Here is a 25,201-nt window from a genome sequence, read left to right as displayed (position 1 = left end):
CCTATAAGCCTTGCCTTTGGTAAGTCATTTAACTTCCCTAAGTGTTTGATTTCTCATATATAAAATGGGAATACTATCACTTATCCCAAAGGATAGTATGAAGATTAGTAACAACCAAGTACGTAAAGTGCTATGATAAGCAGAAGTTTAAGACAGCCCCTATGACCTGCATTCTCTGGTGTTAATCTCATGATTATGTTACTATGGTATGGCAAAGAGAAATTATCTAGGTGTGCCAAATCTCATCACATGAGCCCTTAAAAAACGTAAGTTTTCTCTGGCTGGGAGCAGAAGAGGAAGTCGGAGAGATTTAAGGCACAGAAAGGATTCCAAGCACATTATTGACTTTGAAGACAGAGATGGCCATGTGCCAAGGAATGTGAGTGGCTTCTAAAAGCTGGGAACAGCCCCTGACTGACAGCCAGCAAATAAACAGGGACCTCATGCCTACAACCACAGGAAATGAAGGAAATGAATTCTACCAACATTACAAATGAGTCTGGAAGCAGATTCTTCTCCCAATTTCCAGATTAGACCTCAATCTGGCCAAAACCTTGATTTCAGCCTTTTGAAATCCTAAGCAGAGCATCCAGTTAAGCCTGCCTTGACTTCTGACCTAACGCATAAATGGATGTTTAGTCAATTAACAGGTGTTGTTTTAACCTGCTAATTTGGAGTAATTTGTTGTGCAGCATAGAAAATCATTACAAGTGCTTATTAGCATGTGACACATAGGAAATTTTTATAAATTATATTTCTTATTAATAATTAACAGGCTCAAATAAGTCATTTTAACTTCCTTGGGTTTTAGGTCATTGATCTATAAAATGAGGTTTGGCTAACTGAGTTCCAAGTTTTACTCTAAACTTCCATAAGTTTAAGAATTTATTTTTAGTTTTTTATAACTGTTGTGACACACCTTGACAGGCAGCCATGCCTACTGAATCTCTTCCATTCACTCTCTACATTCATTCCGCACCCTTCTGCATGGTACCCTGGGCCATGCTATAGGAGGCTGACCCCTAAGGACTGCAGCAGTGGGCTACCTTGTCCCCAGCAATGGAAGATGCCAACAGGAAATCTGAATGATGAAGACAGTAAGGTCTTGTTTATTTGCTGGCTCCTACAAATATATAAGGTGCCAAGGCCAAAAATGACCCTTTACTTGGGGGTATGCAGAAGTAGGAAGAGGGTGATAAGGACTGAATTGTGTCCCCCCAAATTCATATGTTGTAGCTCTAACCCTCCATGTGACTGTATTTGTAGATAGAGCTTTTAGAAGATAAAGTTAAATGAGGTCATAAGAGTCGGGTCCTAATCTGATAGGACTGGAGGCCTTCAAGAAGAAGAGAGAAGATATCTTTCTCTCTCCATATGCATGCACAGAGAAAAGGACATGTGAGGACACAGAGAGAAGCTGGCCATCTGCAAACCAGGAAGAGGTTTCTTACCAGAACCCAACCATGCCGATACTGAACTTCTTGAACTTCTGGTCTCCAGAACTAGAAGACAATTAATATCTGTTGTTTAAGCCACCCAGTCTATGGTATTTTGCTCTGGAAACCTGAGCTAATACAGGGATCAAGGAAGAGTTCTCAGAGGTAATGCTTGACAGAGACTTGAAGAATAGGAAGGACTTTTGTTTCATCATAGTGAAATGTAGGGTTTTTCTAGCTGACGGAAACATACCAAAAAACACACAAATTCCAGGGAGCAGCATATATCTCAGCAGTTAAAACAGAGGCTACTTGGAAGAGAAGTGGGAGAGGAGACTGGACAAGCAAGCAGGAGTAGAAAGCAGTGAGGGTTCTTAAGCTATTGGGAAGTACACAACAGTATCTATTTTCAAGACCATTCTTGTGGCTGAATAGAAGTCAGGCTGGTAAAATGTGGAGAATAATTTAGCTCTGATTTTCACAATGTGCCCCATGAAGCCCTTAGAGTCCTAGAAGTCAAGGGTTACCATGAAGATAGAGGAGGAAGCTAAGTGGACAGGATCCTGGGACTCCCTGTCCACTGCAGTCACAGCAGTCTGTGGCCTTGGACCAGACCTGGGATCTTCATTACACTCAAGACAACCAGACTTTTACTTCAAAGACTATACTGAAAATGGCTATCTGGAGGTCAAAAGCACCTGCCCTCCAGCCTTCCAGCTGTGGTGAAAAATTCAGAGAATTACCAAGAATTCTGAGGGAGAGATGTGTCCAGATTCATGCCAGGAAGAAGACGGATTTACTAAGTAATATCACCTGGATGAAGCATATAAACTCAAGCTAGGTTGGAGGCTGTGGCAAAACCATAGTCCTTTATGGCTCTTAACAGATTCTCAGAGTCTATCAAGGTAAGTAAATGAAAAAAATTAAAATTAAAAAGTGATTTTCATGCCACAGAAATCTGCTCTTCTCTGACATTTTTTTAAATCTGAAAATCTCAGATTATAGTGATCTGTAATAAAAAAATAATATAGCGCAAACAATAATTACTCTAAACCAACCTTCTGCTTTAGAGAAAAGATGCTATCACTTAGGAATGAGCTTTAAAAATCTCATTAGCAGTTTTTGGCAACTGTATGGTCAAACTAAAAAGGTTTTTAAAGATTTTTTAAGATTTTTAAAGATTGTACAGTTAGAACCATGCCCAGCAGAGGGCACTGCAACTCTCTCCACAGCCCACTGCGAGCACCACTGAATGGTGTGCACATCAGGAGCTGAAATATTCTAGTCCATGAAAACTATTTTGTGTCTAGTGACTTAACGTTTCAAAACCACAACAGACATGTTGCCTAACTTCTATGTCCCTTAAAAAGGTGGCACAGGGAAGAGCCATGAAAGTCTTGTAATTAAAAAACTCCCTGAAAAATTTGAGCTCCCTACAAATAAAGAACTGTACCATCATTTCTGCACGGGCTGAGGTTTCCACTACCTTCATTATTTGAAACAACTGCCGTTGTTTCCTAAAACTTGCTAAATAAAGTAGCTTTTAAAAGAACCTAATATCTCAAATTTTAATTGTTTATATTCTCCTATAACTTACATTGTACACAATCCCAATAGCTGATGAAATTTTTTATTCTAGGGAGTTTTCCATGGAAATATGCAGCACAGAAATTGTTCTCGAGTAAGATTTATTCTAACCAGGCATCTGACATCCTAATAATGTATAGTTGATCACTTTAACGTTTTTCTTCTAACAATGATGTGCTGATTCTAATTTGAACAGACTTAGATCAACTACCATTATAGTCTTGACAGCCATTGATGAACAAAATTTACATTCTTCATAAGAACAGGTTTAAAATACCAATTTTTAGGTTTATATAACATACACTATTACTTTAAAATATGTAAATAAGATCTACACAAAATTCACATTTTGATCCACCAACATTTGTCCTCCATATATTTGAACTTGATACAAGCCAATGATGGCAATGAATTATTTTTTTAATTCAAGTGTTAAAGCTAAAAATTTCGAAGAGTCCTTAGATACCAGTCTATGTCCTGACAACCAGCACATGAGTGCTTAATCATATTTATTGTTTATTGCAAATATATAGGTAAAATGTGCAAAGTTATCAATTTTTAAGAAAAGAATTATAATTAATAAACAGTCCTAGAAGATTACCATAAACTTATCTGCCACTCAGGAAAGAGACATAAATTCAGTATTCTAGACTCATAGGAAATCTGAAGGACAGCAAATAAACAATTTCAAATATAGTTACAATGGTCCAATTAGCTCAGTCACACTTAATGGTAGGAAAACAGAATAGCTTTAGCCTTTATTTTTTAGAAAAGAATATGACAGATCTACAACTTAACAACCATGCTAGAGAATTTATAAGAGATCTCCACTGTCTGAGGAAGCAGTGCCAAAGAGCAGAAATTACTAATGTGGCTGTCATTTTCAAAACATTACCTCCAGAAGTGTAGTTCGAATCCTTCACATTTTTCTTTGCATTTTAAACAGGGAGCTCCAAATCCTTGCTCATGACCTAAGCCCATCTGTTAAGTAGAAAACAATGTGTGTTATAACATTTTTTAAAAATCTGAAAAATTCAATAAACTGTCCTTCTAATTCTACTAACCACTCCTGTTTTTTTTTTTTAATTAAAAATTTTTAAGATTTCTTAAAATTTAAATCCAAGTTAGCTAACACATAGCGTAATAATGACTTCAGGAATAGAATTTACTGATTCATCACTTACATATAACACCCGGTGCTCACCCCAACAAGTGTCCTCCTTAATGCCCATTACCCATTTAGCCCATTTCCCCCACCCAATACTGCTCCAGCAACCCTCAGTTTGTTCTCTGCATTTAAGAGTCTCTTATGGTTTGTCTCCCTCTCTGTATTTATCTTAATTTTGCTTCTCTTCCCCTACGTTTATCTGTTTTGATTCTTAAATTCCACATATGACCAGTCCTGTTGATAGAAGTTTCAAACAAATCTTTTATGAGTATCACATTGTTTGGTCAATGAGGACACTTAGGTATGGATATGGGGACTCCAAATACCTACCCAACATACCTTGTATTCTTACTGATTTTTTCATGAAAGGAAAAGCATCAGAATACAACTGTTTAGAGGACTACAAATACTGCAAGTTGCAAAAAGTCATGAATTTATTTCTTTGGTCACTAAATGCCCTGTATGCAATAGGAACAGGGAGTTGAAGAGCCAGAGCTTGGGAAGCAAGCCTGTCCCCAAATGACATATTTTTTTTAGCAAACAAGGAATATAAAAAAGACTTTAGGAATTATGATTCAAATAATTTTATTTCATTTATTATTTATTATTCATTTATTTTATTAACATATGGTCAATTTTGTTCATTATTTCTATATTTAGTATATTCAAAATGTTATTATTTATAAGTATAATAGCAATAACATATGTTGAATGCAAGGAATAGAGGTAAGCACTTATCAAAACCTTATAAAATCTCATAAGCAATATTATCCTCTATTTTAGAGATGACAACTGAAATTCAGGAAGGTTACAGAACTTGCTTAAGACCAACATGTAAATAAATGGTAGAGAAGTGATCTGAGTCCAGGTCTTTCTGACACCAAAGCCTGTGCTTTTATGCCTGGGGTGGGAATAGAGGGGGTGTACTACTGCCCTAATTATAACAATCTATTTTTTAATCACAATAAACAACAATCCTTGGGAACTTACTGAGACATGACTTAATAAACAAAAGAGGAAAGAGTGCAGATGAGGGAAGGACCCAAGAAGGCAATGTAAGCTCTTTTACCCAACTATTGATATTAAAGATCAGCCCACTTTATATCATCCCATCGGCAAATCACCAGCGACCAGGCTACTCTGTTTTAAATATCACATCAGTGACTCCCGACAAATTCCTTAGCAGCTAGTTCCTGGGGTAAGAGTTCAAGCTGGACAAACAATAGATTTTCTACCATGGCACCCTTTTGTAACTTTGCCAAGTTGTGTTTTTGCTACGTAATCTAAACCACACTGTAATTTGTTCCTTGAAAGCTCAGTCTGACCATGCCCTGAAGTTTAGATGAAGCCCTTCCTTTTTTTCTCTGAAGAAAATGACCACATCCTCTTACCGTAACGAAGATCTACCCAGCTGCTCAGGGGAACCCACATTACTTTTAAGTCAGACCATCTCAAACTGTCCAGTATTAACTAAATTTCATCACGTTTGCCATGCCCCCATTACCAATTTTCAAAAGATGTTGAAATTATATACTTTAATACTAGATGGCACTTTATTATTATTATTATTTTAAGGAATTAAATTGTTTCCTTGTCGCTAGTGATCACAGCTCATACTATGGAAGTAAAATGGGTTAAGCAAAAGAGAGAGAGGAACGGATTATTTGAATTTTCTGGTCTTTTGTAAGGAATGTAATTAAAGAATTTTCTCCATTACGATATCCAGACTAAAATGAACAGCAAATCTAAAAAAGTGTATTCTTTTTCAAGCTCTTTCAAGTTTTCCATTACAGGAGAGTTAAGAATCCTGAATCCACCTGGTGTATGGATTTCCTTCATATGGTGTTCCATTCATCTCCTGCCAAACTCTGCTCCCACATGAAAATTAAGATGACGTTATTAAGACTTAATCACATAGCTTAGCTCAAATCAGCTGCTTCTAAACTCTCCTGTGCATCATTCACAGTAAGAAATACATTTATCTCATGACAGATATATGCACACACATATGGAATTAAATTAATAATGAACAAATTCTTACCTGCCTTCAAATCTGAATCACCTGGTCTGAGCAACACTGGCCTTAATAAAATACAGCAAGCACAGTGGAAAAATACCATCTCGTTCTCGAATTCTGAATGAATTTTGGAAGCTTAGCTAATATAACCAGAACCCTACTTGGTCAGCAGAGATATGACAGTAAGGCCCAGCGTAGTTCATTGCCAACATAAAGTCAGCATTGGAAAGGGCCAAATTGTTTCCTTCCTACCTGCTTTTTATTCCTCTTAAAATAGTTATCAGTTTATCTATTAGGATTATTAGAACTGGTGATGTTTCATGAACATGTCTTTTAAAGTGGCCCACATGCTCTTACTGCTGGACAGGCCTGGGCATCCCCCCTGGTGTAAGAGGCCGGGGAAAGGAAAATCAAGAGAGCAGTTCTGCCCTGGCTGTGCAGCTAGTCAACAGCACGCTGATCTCACACCCCATGTGTGGCAGGCCCTCCACTCAGTGCCTTGGTGGAACTTCCCTGCGGCTTCCAAAGATTTCCTGGCCCATCTCTGTTTAAAGGGAAAGGGCTACAAATGCAGGTGCCTGAGCGCTCTAGATCGGGAAGATATGAATCTGTCAGGAAGGTTAGGAAGGCTGTTTTGAACAAATATTGCTTGAACTGCGCTGAAAGGATGAGCGGCTCCTAACTCAGTGGGGAGGGGAAGGGGAGGGGGAGGAAGCACATTCAAGGTGAGGGGACAGTTATGCGAAGGTCTGTGGCAGAAGCGGGAATTGTTAGAGCAGGGACACCTCACAGCACTCAAAAGGTGATAGGACCAGACTTGCCACAGGCAGAGTGGGGTTTTGTTTTCACCTCATCTTTTCCTTTTCCCAAGGAAAAAATAATCTTCCAAGGATGAGACTGGTAAGGAAGAAGCACTAGAGAAAGGCACTGGGTGGGGAGTTGGGGAGCAAGAGCACCCACCCCTCAAGCTCTGCTGGCCAAGCCACAGAGGGGACCCCTCAGGGAGATTAGAACACCTGACTCTGAAAGAAGAAGTAATCTGAGAAAATGGCTCTGCAGCCTGCCGGGAGAACTCAGAAAGCACTGCTCCCGTGTTCTTCCACCCACTCTGGCTTGCCTGGAAGGCCAGCTAAGTCTCCATACAGGTTCCTCCTACCACGGTTTATGACCACCTGAAGAAAGTTTCCCTCCCACCTCTCCACACACACACACTTTCATCTTCCCCAAACACTCAGACGCAAGTTGTGAGAGGACTCTGAAAGTATCATAGAGAGGGAACAGGAGCATGAAGGAGAGTGGAATGAGATCATGGCAGTATGATACACTCTCCTGCCACAATTCAATGAAAGCAGTTCTACTTAAAAATAAACCCACAATAAAAAAGACACCTAGTTTTTAAAACCATTGTCCGCAGCTATCATGATTAGTAAGTTTCACACTGGGAATGAACTTGTTTTCCTAGAGGAATTTCATTAAAAGAAATTATTTTTATAGCTATAAATATATAGGTATAAAAAAACCTGCTTGATTCCCAGCAATGAAGATCTCTAACCCATGCCACTTACTGGGTGAGAACTTCTTCCACATTCTTACCCTCTTTATAAACCTCTGTTAGGAGAAAAAAGCATAGTGCCACTAATAACAAAGAAATGTGGTTCACACTCTAGTGTGTGCCTAGTTCCACATCTAGAATGCAATGTGTTCTCTAATCCTGTTAAATCCAATTTATATGATAAAATTGTACCAGAGCAGACATATTTCTACTGGTATGAGGCAAATTTCTTCCGTTTCTGTTTCTGCCACAACTTAGGCATCTAGGCATCTGTTATCCTTCCCTTCCCAAGTCAAACATATCACGTGAAGGCAAGTGTACAAATTCCACTCTATAGTAAAATGAGTTTCAGAGCCAGAGCTGCCTCGAGCAGTTTCTCTCCTATTCCAGACCTTTTTGGTCAGAGGTCACAGAAGCTGAGATTCCCTGGCTCTTCCAGTGCAAGAGTATGGAACTCTATTTACCCTAAGGGCTCAGCCAATTTCTCTCCCTCCTTCACTTCTGTATTGAGGATTCCCTGAAGTGCAGGACCCAGGACTCTTCTGCCTAGACTTCTTCCCTCCCCTTTATTCTTAGCACAGGCTGAACCCTCTGGTTAGCATCCTTCTTTCCTCAAGAGCCTTGGTGGTTACTCTCAGGCATCCAGATCTTATAGGTTGTTCTCTGCCCAGGTGTCCGCGCTTGAGAATTCTTGGTGAGGGGTAAGAACAGACAAGGTGTTACTTGATGACACCCAGAGTGTGTGCAGGGGAGTGAGGGCCCAGAAAGTGCTGGCAACCTGGCTGTTGAGAAAGTGAAGTCCAGATCCCTGGACTAATATAAACACCAAGATATGTGTGCTCATAGGTAGTATGTTGTGAGAATTAGTCATCCCAGGTATTAAGGAAATGATCAAGAACGACTTGGCTAAACAGAGAACGGTGAAAATGTAGAAAGAGCACTCAAGGGAGTTGGAAAACTGTGGTCTGGTCCCCAGGTGTTACTACTAGGCCTAGGGATTTCAGAAGTCATTTTCTTCTCTGGATTTCCTCATGTGGATAATGAAATGAAGGGATTGAGTTAGATTAACTCTAACAAACTTTTTAATTCTAAAATTATGACTGTAAATCATGTTTCAGATTAACTTTACCTGAGTTGGTTATTCGGCATAGTCATCTGCTCAACATCTAAACACTAAATAGACAGTAGTCATTTGAGAAAGCTAATAGATCATTGCCTCTTATTGGTCAGAATCCTTTGGAATTCAGTGTGGAGGAGTTGTTTATATAGGAAACAAAAAAATTAAGTTCTGAGAGCTGAGATACAGTTCTGTTACATGTAATCATTTTAGTAGCAAATGTGATATGGTATTCCCTGCAGAATCAACACTTGGTGCCTAAAAACACATGTTTTTCATAAGCACACAGGTCCCAGAGCTCTCTACTTACTTCATATAATTTTAGTAACACATTCTGGCCAGCGTCAATACAAGGATATGACAGATTAATTTTTCTTCTTCAGTGTCCAAAAAAACAGATCCTTTGGATTGACTATATTTGGAAAAGCTATGGTCAGGCTTTAGGAATACCTACCAAAATCAACTGAAAAAATAAAAATGACTATAGTATTTATCCTGAAATGCTAGTCCTAGACAAGTAAGATTTTTAAAATATCCTTAACTATAGGCTCCAGAACTTACATTACCATGATCTGTGCCTCCAAACACCCCTTGTCCCCTGCTTAGTATTCTAGGATAAGAAATGAGATCAATTTCTCTGTATTCATAATTTCAGGTAACCAGATAGGTTGGCAACATTTCAAGTGACCCTTCTGACCCAGGAAAGGCTATTGCATGTCAGATACTTTAAAGAAAAAGGAAAGAAGGTTACGGAACATCTGGTATTTCAAACATGGTCTGAGTTGATTTGGAGATAATTTGAATCTGGAAGATATTATGCAGCATTCAGGGTGAGATCATCTGATTCATGCTGTTTTCATAACCAAATTTCCCTCCGGAGCAAAGAATCATATGTGGTTACTAAACAAGCAAGTGTTACTAAGACTTCTTTAATCATTTTGGAATGAAGCAGACCAAGGTAGATTATATGAAATATACATAAATTCTCTCTCTCTGTACATGTACATGCCTATTTACCTACTTATCACATATGATATATATACATATATTCATATTATATTCTTAAAGAGCATTTTAGATCTTGTTTATATAAATGAATATTCTGAACAAAGGAACTACATTTCCAAAAAATGATCTCTCTCAGCACATAGCTCTTTTAGAAAACTGATCTGTGATCTGTGAGGTTCTCCCCACCTGAATCAATTCATTTTGATTAATTTGTGACACAAAAACTTAAAATGTTTTCCATTTTTTGTTCTTTGGCTGCTTTCCAAGCTCTGTCAACAATGGCAATACCCACCTCCACCCCCAGAAAAAGGCTAGGTTACACAGAAACCCAGACTTAAATATAAAAATAGAGGTATCCTTCAGCTTTTATAGTTTGGCAAATTTCTTAGATGAGAATACAAAGAGATAATTTATTATGATTAAGAGCTACTATTAACCATTTCTAATAAAATTGCTCTATCTTTTTCTTTGCTTATAAGAACAAAAACTGTGCATCTCTCACTAAAGTTTGAAATACATAAGAGGAAGAATGAAGAAAGAGACATCACCACTCACCTAGTCACACAAACTGGGGCCCAGAGTCCTCCTTATCTCTGTCTAGCCATGTTTACTATGCTCCAAGTCTCGCTGGTCTGTCCTCTAAGAACTACATGCTTTGTTTCCTCACCTCCACTCCACTGCTCAATGTTCAAACTTCTATCAGGTCAGCCTGGGACCACACTTTCCTAGCTGACCACTCCATTTGAAAGCATCCTATTGCCACTCTCAAAATTATTTTAATAAAACCTAAAGATGATCACCACATTCCACTTGTTAGATGAGTTCAATGAATTCAATGAGTTCAATGAATTCGACATGCCTTAGCATTGCAGAAAAGTTGGTTTTCAACCCACACCTCCCTTGCAAACCTCTGCTTCCAGAAAAGCTTTTCCCTTTGCTGGATCTCATTCCCTTTCCCCTCCATCTGGCAAAATCCTACTTTCTATAGACCTAATCCAAACATCAGTTACTGCGTGATCCCCTTGTTGGACTATTCTCAGCCAAGTTCTAAATTCCTATCAGTCTATTATTTAGTCCCTTTCCACTATGCTATGACTATTTACACATCAGTTTACCCCATTAGACTACAAGTTTCTTGCTCATATTTGAACTCCTGATGCTTGTCATAGAGGCTGAGCTTGACAGAAATGCCAGAAAGTTTTATTTATTTATTTATTTATTTATTTATTTATTTATTTAATACTGGTCTTAATTATCTAATGACCTTTTAACATGATACTTTTACTCCAGGAACTCCCATTGCTTTTCAAAAAAATAAAAATTAAAATAATAAAATTTTTTTAAAAAAGAAGAAGAAGAAGAAAGCTGTGGTAGGGGTGGTTTTTGCCAGGCATGGTTCTAAGATTTTTACACGGATCATCTCATTTTATCCTCACAGCAAACCTATGAAAGTCTGAAGTACTATTAACTATTATGTGCGTTTTCATACAGATGAAAAGCTGGAGCAGAGAATTGTTAACTGCCTCAGGTCAGCTGTATTGCAGAAGGCCCATTCTTAACCACTAATGCCTAAATGTAGGTCATGAACATGGAAAGATCTTGGATTAGATAAAGAGTAAATTAGTTTTTTGAAAATAGAAATCAATATAATTTTTAACTTGACACCAAGGATTATAGCTCAAGAATAGAATAATCAATTAACAGTCTTCAGCTGTCAATAGCACTTACAGATGGGAATAAAACTCTTCACTGTAGATTCCACAATTCATTTCCACATTCCTTCAGTTTTTCAGTGCCATAACTTTCAAAGCCAGAGCCCTACATGAATCTATATCATAAAATCCACTGTGAGCCAAATGGAGTGACATCTTTTTGTTCGCACACAGTAGTAAACCATCACACAGATTATTGTATTAGGAGAAAAGGAAACAAGTGATCTTTCAGCCTAAATAGTTTATAATAAATTCTATTCTGGAGGTACTGTATCAGTCTTCCTGGAACTTTAATAAATTAAATAGATAACTCCCACTCAATCTGTCCCTACATTTCTTAAGGCAGTACCAGTATCAAGTAAGTGACACAGGGACTGTCACCAAAGCAATTTGTCTATTTTCAGTCTGAGATGCAGCAGATTGCCTAAGACATCTGTACAACTTCAGTAATTATGGTAAATTTTTGACAAGATCAGAAGTAGATCCTGCTGCTTTCTTCTACAAATCAATAACGAATTTTAGTTCTGGTATGATATCTTGAAACATTTCTAATTATATATTTTTTTATACTTAATGACAGTGGTATTTATACCTCTACCACCACCAATTGTTAAGATGTTACTACTGCCAGGCACAATACAGACACCATTTCATTTAATTCACAAGACAACCTATGGGAAAGGTTAATCTTCCCAATTTCACACACGAGGAAACTGGGACTTGGACAGATTGAGTAATTTGTCTAAGACTGCCCCGCTAGCAAGTGGCAGAAGTGAGATTTGAATCTTAGCAATTATAACTCCAAATCCTGAGCTCTTAACTACAAAGTCATCATTTTTTCTTCTCCAAAATGAGAGTTTGAAGACAAATAATAATTTAAATGAGTAATATTCCTCATCTGTAACTCCTCTGGAACAATAGGTTTTGATCTCAAAGACTGCCTATTCGTCACTAGCCGGAGCTCCTCCTTCTTAGACAAATGTGAGACTGATGACAAGGAACCTGAATGTCTGGACACCAGCTGCACTAACGCTAAAGGCCCTGAGGTGATTATTCACACATGCAAGAGGACCCTCAAAAGAATAGGGTGTGGGTCAAGGAAAATCTCCAGGATCCTGATGCAAAATAGGATTCTTCCAATGGTATAACAAGAGAGAAAATGTTTTAAAAGAAACAATGAATCCAAAGTATTTTTATATCACCCCCTGGAAAAAATAAAAGTGAAAAATAAAAACAAAAAGAAACAGTGAAATACAAATGAAAAAGTTAAATCTCAAACTTGAAAGATCTTTATTCAAAATATGTAGACTTATCAATACTAAAAATTATTTGCTATGTTATGTATTTATACATCATATAAAAGATTCCATATAATGCCCAGTGGTGATATAATGAGGCAAAACCTGAAGTAATACTTGTCATGTTTTTCAAATCACGAAATTTCTACATTTATAATGGAAAATCTCTGTATTGGTTACAAATTACCCTCAAAAGTTAGGGGCTGAAAATAAACATTTATGATCTCACAGTCAGCCAGCTGGGAGTGGCTTAATGAGGTGGACTGGCTCAGGGCCTCTTCCTACATTGCAATCAAGGGTCAGCCAGGGATGCAGGCATCGCAAAGCTTGACTGGGGCCAAGAAACACTTTTAAGCTGTCTCACAGGGGTGCCTCATGACATGGCAGCTGGTTTTTCCCAGCGCAAATGATCCCAGAGAGAGTGAGAGCACCCAAGATGGAAGCTGTGGCCTTTAATCTCGGAAGGGACATACCATCACTTCTGCCATGTCACACTCTTTGGCAGCAACTGACCAGGTCCGGCCCACTCAAGGGGAGGGGAAAAGACAAAAGTATGAATTCTAGGAGTTGGGAATCAATGGTGGCCATCTTAGAAGCTTCCTTCCACAACCTCTTTTCTGTTTTGATTTTAAATCCAAAGACTAAGTGATCTGTGATGAGACAGACATATTACAAAGTGAAGGGGTATAGGGTGTGCTTATCTACCGCTCTTGTCTTTATTTTTTTCCATTTCAAATATTTAAATGTCTCTTCAATCAAATGGGCATAGTAACACAGAGCTTTGCTCCTTACATATAAATATTCTTATTCCTCTCAGTCTGTTAGCTATTTACTCAGTCAGGCCCAGGGAACAGTCTTCCGGAAGACAGGGTAGAATATGATTTTTAGTCTCTCAGTCTTATTTTCCATCAATCTCAGCACACGTACACACTTGCGTAGTACATATATACACACATATTTCTTGTGTTTTAGAACACAATCATAAAATAGAATACAGAATATCAGGTTTGATTAGCAAGAAATTTTCAAAAATATGTTTAAGACAAAAAATTCACTGTTTTTATAATATGCCATAGTCCTCCTCCACATTAAAAATGGAAAAAGATTTATATAAACTTTGTTCTATTACATAAATCTATCTGGTGATGGAATTAAGTAAAAGAAAAAAATATATAGCCCTTCTTTGTGATGTCAGGATGCAAATTACTTAATTCCAATTAGGTAATATTTATAGTCAGCAATTCCTAACTATTTTTCTAGTACTGCTTACCTATTGAAACCCAATGTATCCTCACAGTTTTACTATGGAAAAAATAATTTAGGTTTTTAAAAAAATCTACACTCATTTTAGGTAAGCAAATGATTTAAAAATGTATTGTCTGTTCAGTTTATGCTGGTTCCTTATAAACATGTTTCGAGCTGACTACTATCAAATTATTTCTATTCTATTGCTTAAAGGAAGTTGCTTGAGATATTCACCAGTAGAATACCTCCTTTGTAGACTCTACTCAAAAAAGGCCTTCTCTCAATCCGTTACTTTGAGAAAGACAATGCAGGCTATAAAAATGTCACAATTAATAGGTTATGATTGCAGCTGAAATAGTTTTTTAACAGGATTGGCTGAGCTCCGGCTCCCTGGAAGGACTCTGCAATGGCATGTGCTTTTATACACAGCCCTCAAAGCTTCCCAGTTATTAGCTATAAAAGGCATTTTAAAAATCTGAGTCCAAAAGGCGTCTGTAGTAGTCCCTTGAAAGAATTTAGATCAAACAAACAATCCTAATTTGGTCTTGTGTCACTACCTCAACAGCTGACTGTAAAGAGTGTATCCCACACATAGCTGTATATTGAGAGGCCTTTATTAAGACTCTGTATATCCTAAAACTTGAATATTGGCATCATTTTTGCCAGGCCTAAAGGCTAGAGTATCATTTCTTTAGGAGTCACCTGTTATAACAGATGAGTGAGGGCGTGGGGAAGATGACTATGCACTTGTGTTATTTATTGCCACTAGCTGCTTATCTAATCAGAGCACAGGCAGGGAGAGAGCAGTGCAGGTGTGTCCTCACAGAGCAGAGAAGGGGAGGCTTGTGGCACTGGCTGAGAGCGCCATTCCAGGAGGCTGCCCAGGAAAGCCAGAGGATCCAAGGGAACACAGAAAGTAAAGGCCAATGGAGAGAAGGCATAGGAATGGCAACGAGGAGTGGGGAGGATAAAAAGTACAAAATGTCAGGATTCGCATTTTCTACTTTTGCCCAGGATTGGCGTCAGGGGCCTTTAGAACAAAAACAAAGTCTAACAGCACAGACTGGGGGTCTCGGAACCTGGGAAAGGCAGGGAGAGATGTAGGAAACCCTAATTCCAGATGCTGCATGCATATTTACTTATTGTCTATAGTCTTTTCACACGATCCCTTACTCTGGAAAAACAAGAGAATTATGTTCATGTGGTGTTCTGTGTAAACATAAGAGCCTTAACTAATTTTTGACCCATTTTTTTCTTTTCTTTTTTAAAAATGTTTATGTATTTTGAAAGAGAGAGTGAGAGTGAGCGAGCATGTGCAGGGGAGGGGTAGAGACAGGAGGAGAGAGAATCCCAAGCAGGCTCCTCACTGTCAGCACAGAGGGGCTCGATCCCACAAACCATGAGATTATGACCTGAGCAGAAATTAAGAATCAGTTGCTTAACTGACTGACCCACCCAGGCGCCCCTGACTGGTTTTTGATGTTTGATCCATTAGAGAAATGGTATGGATTCACATGCTTTTTATTTTATAGTTAGACCACAGTCCAAAGATTTCTGTGCTACAAAAGGTACACAGACATCATTTTAAATTTGTCTAGGGTTCAGGGGAAAAAGACCACTTTCAAAACATGCATATACCACCTTTTTACAATTAGGATCAAATGTCAGTTGCAGATGAATTTAAGTTTCCTTTATCTTGATAAACAGAACAATTAGTAAAGAAATAAAATGTAGATCTGACTATATTAGAAACAGCCTATTCTGAAGTGACCAGTGATGTCAGGGAAGCTACAGTGTCCTGATTCTTTTTTTTTTTTTTTTTTCCCACACATACAGAGAGCTATGAAGATAACTCAGAGTGAGAAAGCCTTTTCTAAGACCCTTCCTGTAGCTTTCAGTGTGGGAGGCTGAGAAGACTTACATTCTAACAATAGAGGGTGTGTAAATTATGATTGACTGCCTAGCAGTACTTAAATCTACTGGCTTAAAATAACCATTCGTTCTGAAGTTTATGATCATAATATTCTGCTCATGGCTTTTCCAGTTTGGCACTTTGGACTGGGTTTAGCTGGATGGTTTTTCTAGTCTCAGCGAGGTTCACCGCATCTGCCGTCACTTTTCAGGTCAACTAGGGACAGCTGGCCTAGAGGAGCCTCAGCTGAGGTATTTCATCTGTTACATGTGGTCTTTGATCCCCCAGCAGGCTGGGGTAGGCTAGCTCCATAGTAGCAGCAAGGTTCCATGAAAGTAGAAGGAGACAAGGCCTGTTGACGTCCAAGCTTGGAGCACACACAACATCACTGCTACCATACTTTTTTGGCGGCCCAGAGTCAAAGGTAGGAAAATAGATTCCACTTTTTAATGGGAAGCGTTGCAAAGTATTGTGGCTATTTTTGCAATTTATCACAAAATCTCTGAGGAAGATTGTTTAGGAAAACATAATACCTAGTCATGTTAAATCAAATGCCCCCTCCTGAGAGCCTCATTGATATAGCTTTGAATCTTTCCTATAGTGACTAGCACATGGTGCCTGCTCAAACAAGTACTAGGAACGATTACTTAAAAAATCTTTACTTTTGGGGTGCCTAGGTGGCTCAGCCAGTTAAGTGCCCAACTTCAGCTCAGGTCATGATCTCACCATTTGTGGGTTCGAGCCGTATCAGGCTCTATGCTGACAGCTCTGAGCCTGGAGCCTGCTTCAGATTCTGTATCTCCCTCTCTGCCCCTCCCCCACTCGTATTCTGTCATTCTCTCTCTCAAAAATAAATAAACATGAATAAATTTAAAAAAAAAATTTACTTTTAGGGCGCCTGGGTGGCTCAGTTGGTTAGGCGTCCGACTTCGGCTCAGGTCATGATCTCACGGTCCATGAGTTCGAGCCCTGCGTCAGGCTCTGTGCTGACAGCTCAGAGCCTGGAGCCTGTTTCGGATTCTGTGTCTCCCTCTCTCTCTGACCCTCCCCCATTCATGCTCTGTCTCTGTCTCAAAAAAAAAAACAAAAAAAAAAACGTTAAAAAAAATTTACTTTTATTATAAAAATTAAAATCAAAATTTAAAAATTACAAAAAGGAAACAAACTAAATGCAATAATATAATACATCCCAATTATTGAACTTTAGATATTTTTTTGTGTCCAACAAAGCACCAAGTATCAATTTTATCCTGAGAGCGTGCTGTCATAAAATTCTTGATGATATATTCAGGTGCTTATTAAATGGTTTGAAGATCTATGCAGGATTTTCTTCTTTCTAGATTGTATTTATTGATAATGATCATGATACATCTATTTATTGTTCAGGCACCATACTTTGTGCTTTAAAATGTTCATTTCAATCATCCTTACACCCCTGTGAGGCAGATAATTGTAACCCGTTTTCTGATCAAGATCCCGAGGTTTAGAATGTTAAGTAACTTTGCCAAATGCACACAGCTTGTAAGTGCCAGGGCAAAGAACTGAATCCAGGATTGTAAAGCTGATAACCACTGCAATTCGGTTCTCCCAACATTTACTCATTGATGCCAAAGTCTACTTAACTAAAACAAACAAACAAACAAAAAAAAAACTGATCAGGGAACATTAACAACATTAATAATTAACACTGATTGGGGCACTGGGTGGCTCAGTTGGTTAAGCATCCAACTTCGGCTCAGGTCATGATTTAACATTTTGAGCCCCACATGCAGGTCTGTGCTAACAGCTCAGAGCTTGGAGCCTGCTTTGGTTTCTGTGTCTCCCTCTCTCTCTGCCCCTCTCTCGCTCACCCTGTCTCTCTCAAGAACAAATAAACACTAAAAAAAAAAATGTTTTTTTAATTAACACTGATAAAGCAATTGCTAACACCATTCTAAGTATTTACAAGATATGCTTTATTTAGTTATACAATAACCAAAAAAGGAAGTAATATCCATGTTTTATAGATAAGCTCTCCTGAAGCCAAGAAAACTAAGAAACTTGTCCAAATTTCTAGGGATTCAAACTTATGTCTGGAGACATCAAAGTCTGTTCTGCTCCCTCTAAAGTCCCTGTGTTCAGTGCAGTGAGCAACAGTGGCCCACAGGATGATCCCATCCTCTGCCTTGACTTCATCTTGATCCAGGAGAAAAGTACTAACAAACAACATCTCTATTGTTTTTCCCTGGGACATCTTAAAAGCAATTTGGATATTAAGCCATCAAAATCTGTCTTACCTCCCTCACCTTTCTTTAATTTCTGCCAATTTCTCTTCAGTTAATTTTCTATTCTGCCACCCCTGGCACAGTCTAACACATAGCAACATTTGAACATTTGTGAAATCTATTTTCAATTTGTCACAGTATTTAAAAGGTCAGGATTTGTAGCCACCCCCCCCCCCTTAAAAACCATTGGCAACTGGCCATTTTCTAGAAAAAATTAGTTCTATATTTCTTCACATGGAGACCGTATGACTTAGCTGGAGTGAATTTGGAGAGCTCTGAGTCTAAAAGCTAACAGAAGAATGACAAGGATAAAAACAAGGATGCTCAGGGTGCCTGGGTAACTCAGTAGGTTAAGTGTTTGACTTCAGCTCAGGTCATGATCTCACAGTTTATGAGTTTGCGCCCCACATCGGACTCTGTGGTTACGGCTCAGAGCCTGGAGCCTGCTTCAGGTTCTGTGTCTCCCTCTCACTCTGCCCCTCCTCTGCTAACGCTCTGTCTCTCTCTCTCAAAAATAAATGAACGTTAAAAAAAATGCTCTAAAAATAAAATAAGGGATACTTCAAGGTTAATTTTCCTTTATAATTTTTCAGAAGAGCCTCTGAAAAATCAGTAGACTGTGATACTGTGTAGACTGCTGATACATGAGGTATCTTCAGAAAAGTATACTTCAGCCTGCAATATTCAACAATCCCACTGTGGTATGTGTGGCGGACTAAAGTAATAATCCCAATTCTTCATTTCCAGGTATTAAACATTCACACCCCTGCCACAGCCTCATAGTCACTAGACTGGACTTCTCTTCTTGATGTCAGATATGACTGCTGTGGCACAAGCAGATGCTTAAAATGGGTTCCTACAGTTGGGCATGCCCGCTACTGTTCCAGCCTTTTGCTTAAGATATTCAATGATCTAAGGAGGATGAAAGGTCTGTGGAGTCAATGTAGTCCCAACCCACAACTTGGAGCCAAATCCAGACTACACAAAATAGACTCCGGTGTGAAATTTCCTCCTGGACTTCAAGAGATGACATAGTGTAATAAATAAGAATCAGGGTTAGGATAGAGAAATAGATCCTTAGCAGTAGGCGTCTGTACTAGCTCAGTGACACAATTCCCCGATTCAAACCTGTAACCTAGTAGAATTAGAAACCACTGTAGATCATGTACCTTGGCTTTATTTTAGAAGAGTCAAACTGAAAATGTTAATGGTATGACTATCAAAGGCTTACTGACTTTTCACAGCTGTGTTCCTTTGGTTCATGCTATTTATTCTTCCTGCAGGGCCTTCTTTGCCTAATGGAACCTTATTTATCCTATAGGAGTTAGTTTGGATGTTGTTTCCTCCATAAAATGCTCCCAAATCCACCCAATTCAAGTTAATTACTTCTGCTTCTGAGACTTCTTACTAGTCGTCTGTATTCCTATTATTGTAGTGCTACTCAAAAATGTGGCAATCTGCAAAGTCTTGGATATCAGTCTGTAAAGAGACATATAAAGAAACTGAAAGTAAGCTATGAGGAATTATTAGCAATTTGACAGAAATTTTATGTCAGATGCCCCTAATAATGTAAAAAAAAAATTTTAAATGCTTATTTATTTTTGAGAGAGAAAGAGTGCAAGCAGGGGAGGGGCGGAAAGAGAGGGAGACCCAGAATCCAAAGTAGGCTCCAGGCTAGGAGCTTTCAGCAGAGAGCCCGACATGAGGCTCGAACCCACAAACCATGAGATCACGACCTGAGCCAAAGTCAGATGCTTAACCAACTGAGCCACCCAGGTGCCCCTCCCCTTAATAATTTCTTAATTGGCCTTGTATTTGCCTTTTTTTTTCTTTTAGTAATTCATTTTTATGGTGTTTTCTTAAAAGTATTGGTCCACGGGGCGCATAGGTGGCTCAGCTGGTTAAGCGTTCGACTCTTGATTTCATGGGTTTGTGAGATGGATCCCTGTGTCAGGCTCAGCACTGACAGCAGAGCCTACTTGGGATTCTCTCCCTCTCTCTCTCTGCCCCTCTCTAGCTCATGCTTGCATGCTCTCTCTCTCTCAAAATAAATAAACATTTAAATAATATTGGCCCATGACAGATTCTACAGTGACAGCTATTTTGAGCAACACTGTGTTATAGCACTTCTTTGCTTCTATCCAGTGTTGTAGTTAACTTACATATCTGTCTTACAGATCAGTTTAGTTTGCCTGCCTGCCTTGTTTTATCTACCAAAGCTGCTATCACAGTGTTTTGTGGAATATAAAACTCAACAGGTGATATTGATAGAAATGGAATTTACTTTTTGTAATCTTACATTTAAATTGCCCTTTTAATATTCTCTATGAAAAACAAAGGGTAACTTTGTTTTGTTTAACTCCCAATTATTTTTATTGTAGGCCACTACCCCATGAAGGAAGAAATATTCTTTACCTTTACTTTGTGACTCATTCTATCAACACTTTCAGATATTATACTCAGAGAAACAAAAATCCACCTAACATATGCATGATCATTTTGCAATGAAACATGATATCACTTTATCTTCAATCAAGGGAAGGGCAAATTCACTGTAGCTACACACTTACTAATGGAGTCAGCGCCAAGGCATGTGTGCTGAGCTTTCAGCCTCTTTTTTTGCAAGGCTCACTGTTTAGATAAGAAACTATGCAAACGACAACCTGAAACCTCTTTTACAGTTTTGCATGGTGGTCAGAATGTCACAATAATAAGCACAGCTGAATCACTTGTAATCTGAGGACGATCCAGCATTTCAGAGATTTAACATATTCGTATAGCAGTAGTCTTGCTGTCATTTGGCAGATGAGATCTCAGCGGTCCTCGCTGCCTGGCTTTTCATACAGCTCCCCCTTCAAGCCTGGCCCAAACCCAAGCAGTCCTGCATTCTTGCAGAATACCTAAGGACCAGACAAATTGGAAATCTTAAACTATGCTCTTCTCCTTTTTAAAATATGACCAGAATGAAAGTCACAATACCTGGAACCAACCAATTTTTATACCTATGTACTCAGTGTGATAGGAACAAAGAACCTTCCATAGCATGTTCCCCAAATATACTGCATGGGTTCCTTGTGGTTCTTTTTTCAATCACCTTCTGTTCTTTCCTAATATTTTTGTCAGAGGCAATGAGTAGTGATTATAGTGGTTGATGAGAAGGAAGAAAGAGAAAAGCAATTAAGTCATTTTTGGGTCACAGCATGAACTTGCATTAGAAAATTATAATCATGCATACTCTTATCTCCCCAATTCCCTATTATTTAAGTAGGAAGTTGAGTAGATTGGGCACTTAAGAAAAAACAGGTGAAATAACTCTAAATATGACTACAGCTCTTTTACAGGAAAGTCAAAGACTAGAGCTGGATAACTGAAAAGCATAACCTTTACATTTAATCCCCTAATAACAATGCTCAAGGCCAATTTTAATACAAAGAGCAGAGGTGAACTTATCAGTTCACCTTAAATCTTGAAAATGTATGAGGTTTTGAAACCTGTTTTCAATTGGTTAGTTTTTTCTGTTTTCGTCTCCTTGAAAAAGTTGATTTCATAATTCACTATTTATATAATGTTCTCTGAATGTCACCACCCTGTAAAGAGCAAAATAATTTCCTACCATATATTAATGATCTAACGAGAGAGTTTTAAAAAAATCATAGTTTCATGGCAGTAGTTACCAAACAAAGGCACAACCAGAAAACAGAACCCAGGAATGACTCTTGTAGGGCATTTGTAACCAGGAAGAACTTAGTTTGTGTAACTTCATAGGCATAAAATTGTAACTAATTATAGCATTGTCCATTCATGAGCCTTTTCACATTCTAACACATAAGAGCTGCTTTCTCATTTATTTTCCATTTGCCAATAAGATAAATAAAGAAGAATTCCTAATTACAAAGTTTACAAGACCAGGAACCGATACTAAGAATTACCACTAAAACTGCACATTCTCTATGTCAGAAATCTAGTGTACTGCTGACCTGTAAGGAGTTCACTAAGGGGTATAATCCCAGTTGTGCTTTTTATCATTTATTTTGTCATTTACTTTGCTCTCTAATTCCTTTTAGCAGTGTAAATTCTGTGATACAAGATACCATATCTTTTCTGTTCATGCTACACCCACAGAGTCTAGAGCAGTGCTTGACACATAAAATACTAATAATTTTGGAATAAATCATCTTATTTTAGGAGAGAGAACTTTTAAAGACAATAAAAAATCCATTATTTTTCACTTACCTGTAATTAAATACCAAGGAAAGTGATATATCACATCTAGAATTATTTCTATGGTAAAGGAGCAGTTTATTATGCATTTGAAGCTTCCTATTACACATTTAAATTAATCAAACTTAATGTATTCAAATATCTCACAAATATTAAAAAGGCAAATTAAGTAAAAACAAGTTGAAAAATAGCTAAGATTTAAAAAAAATGTTTAATGTATAGGTTTCCTCATGGAATTCACAGAACTACCTAAACATTATACACTGTACTATTTTATTAAAATCACACATATTTATATGTTCTTGGCTTGTGTGATTTTTAGGCACCATGGAACTTTGTCTACTTGGTAGGCTACTGCTAATATTTATCACAGTTAAAAAGAATCACAGTTCCCCTATTAATTTTTATAGATATGGAAACTGAGATCCAAAGTGGCCAACATCACAAAACCTAGAGTGGACCAAGATCTACTAACTCAGCTCAGAGTGATTTTATCAACATCACACTGATAAGCAGAAGTGAGAAAGCTGATATACTATATTTCTTTCTATACCCTATAGGCCTTTACATTTACTGGGACTTATTGACCTTTTCTATTTTCTGAATACACTGTGGTAATATGATTTGAAAAAAATTTATATTCAAATTAGCATGGGGCCAAACTGTATTCCTACTTATAATTCTCAGAAAAAAAGAACCTAGGAAGGAGTCCTCTTTTGCCAATTTATCATTCTCTTTCTACTAAGTAGGGCCCTCACAGTAACCCTTGTTGTTCTCTGATGGTCCATGAAGTCAATGCCATGCTCACAATGCTGGTATAATCAATCCTATAGCTCAGGGAGAGCCTCATGAAATCACTGATCATTTTGGTGTTTCCCATTGCTTCTTAAAAGATCTTCTTGAATCAAGAATGGGAAATTTAAAACAATGACAACAACAACAACAACAACATTCTTAGCTCTCTGGTCTGCTGTGCCAGTGGCCCTCTGAGCACTTTGCTACTGGGGGATAGAAAGGCTTAGCCTACCATACTATAAGTAAGGCTTTCTATCACCTCAGATATTCAGCAGGGAGAACGGACTCTTCTACAGCCCATCCCATGAGTGCTTCTATACAGTTCCAGATGTCACTGAAATCCCAAAGCAGAGAGCCAAACGCAGGGTTACTGTTGTTCAAGGACCATATTAAGCTACTAGGAGAAGTTGGAAGAATCCTAGAGGATACAGTCCAGAATATGATTGGCACTTGTAAAATTTCTTTGTAAAAGTCTCCAAGAAGTCCCTTTTTACAATACTTTTACTTTATTTGGGCTTTGTCTTTGTCCAAAGAAGGTCTATGACAAATTACACGAAAGGGCAAACATATAACACAGATAAAGTATAAATAAATATAGAAAACCAGTAGGGTGGTAATTTTATTGGAATAGAAACCACTTCTTCCAAATAATTCCTTTAAACAAAAATGTTGAAATGTGTTTTAGTTATTCCTCTTTTTATATAAGGGTAATTCATTCAGCATATATTTAGCAAACAAGGCAAGTATATAAGAGGACTCAAGGGCTAGAGGGCATGATGCAGGAGCATGGGTTCTGAAGACTATAGTTCAAGATCATACTTAGGTTCATCTGAAACTGCCAGAACCTATCTACACCTGTTTCTTTATCCTTAAAATGAGGCTAAGGTCTACTTCACAAGATTGCTTTAAACAACAAACAAAACTATACAAGCGTAAATAGAATAAGAATTCATTGCCCAAGCTTGAAATTTAGGAAAGAAGAAAATCATAATCTAGAAGAAGAAACGAATGAGGGTACTAAGAGTTACAGAGAACAAGTTTTGGGAATTCAGAAGAAAGATTTTGCATCTAGCTAGAACAAGAAGAAAGATTTTCTGGAGGATAGCATGTGGGGTGGGGGGAGAAGGGGAGTGTCTTGAAGGATGAGTAATATTTAGTATTGTAGATGAGAAAGCGAAGTCAAGGAGTAAGGTGATGGGACATGGTAACAGCCAGCAGAGATATAAATCCCCAATTCTACTTCATAGGATAGCACAAAGGAACAAAATCAATAGAAAGCCTACTACAGTTCTATTCAAACCAATATTCAGGGCAAGTGAGAGAAAGTGACTTTTCATATCCAATTAATGTAATGAATCACACCATGGGTTAGAAGAGATAAAAGCCCAGCTGAGGACCACTTCACTTTCTTCTATACTCTAACTGCCTCTAAGGCAAAGCCCTGGCAGTACCTTGCCCTCCCATTACCCCCAGCTTTGCCAATGATTCTCACAGCAAGGATGGCTTCAAGCCGAGAATCCAACTGTAGATTTGAACATCCAGGTCACCGTTTACTTACCTTTTCTACTTCAATCAAGGGCCACCTATGAGAAAAGTCTCATTCTAATTCCTAATGGAAATAATCTTTGTGGTTCAGTAGTCTTGCCAACTGCCATCGCGTGGTTTTACTATTTTTCTTTGGCTAATGACAGAAGCTTTTAAAACAAGTTTGGGTGCTGAGAAAGGGGATTTTTAGTGACCTGTAATTGTTAAAGTGCATCTCATCTTTTTTTTTAAATAAAATTAAAGAAACAAAGAAGAGAGTCCTAAGAAAACCAGGTGTGGTGTTAGGAAGGATCAAAAGACAAAGGTTAGAAAAGGAGGTGAAAA

General features: G+C 38.1%; 1 protein-coding gene across 2 annotated transcripts in view; it reads right to left on the bottom strand.

Moving 5' to 3' along the window:
* Positions 1-25,201, bottom strand: part of TES (testin LIM domain protein) — a 46,253-nt gene that overhangs the window by 17,518 nt on the left and 3,534 nt on the right. For both annotated transcript variants that reach the window (XM_060632952.3, XM_060632951.3), the window contains one exon: positions 3,919-4,004. In XM_060632952.3, the coding sequence (XP_060488935.1) occupies positions 3,919-4,004 (86 nt within the window). The remainder of the gene's footprint in view (positions 1-3,918; positions 4,005-25,201) is intronic.

Source organism: Panthera onca, chromosome A2 (genome assembly GCF_046562875.1).
Source record: "Panthera onca isolate mPanOnc1 chromosome A2, mPanOnc1 haplotype 2, whole genome shotgun sequence".
NCBI classification, from domain to species: Eukaryota; Metazoa; Chordata; class Mammalia; order Carnivora; family Felidae; genus Panthera; species Panthera onca.
This window is presented reverse-complemented; position numbering and strand designations above follow the sequence as displayed.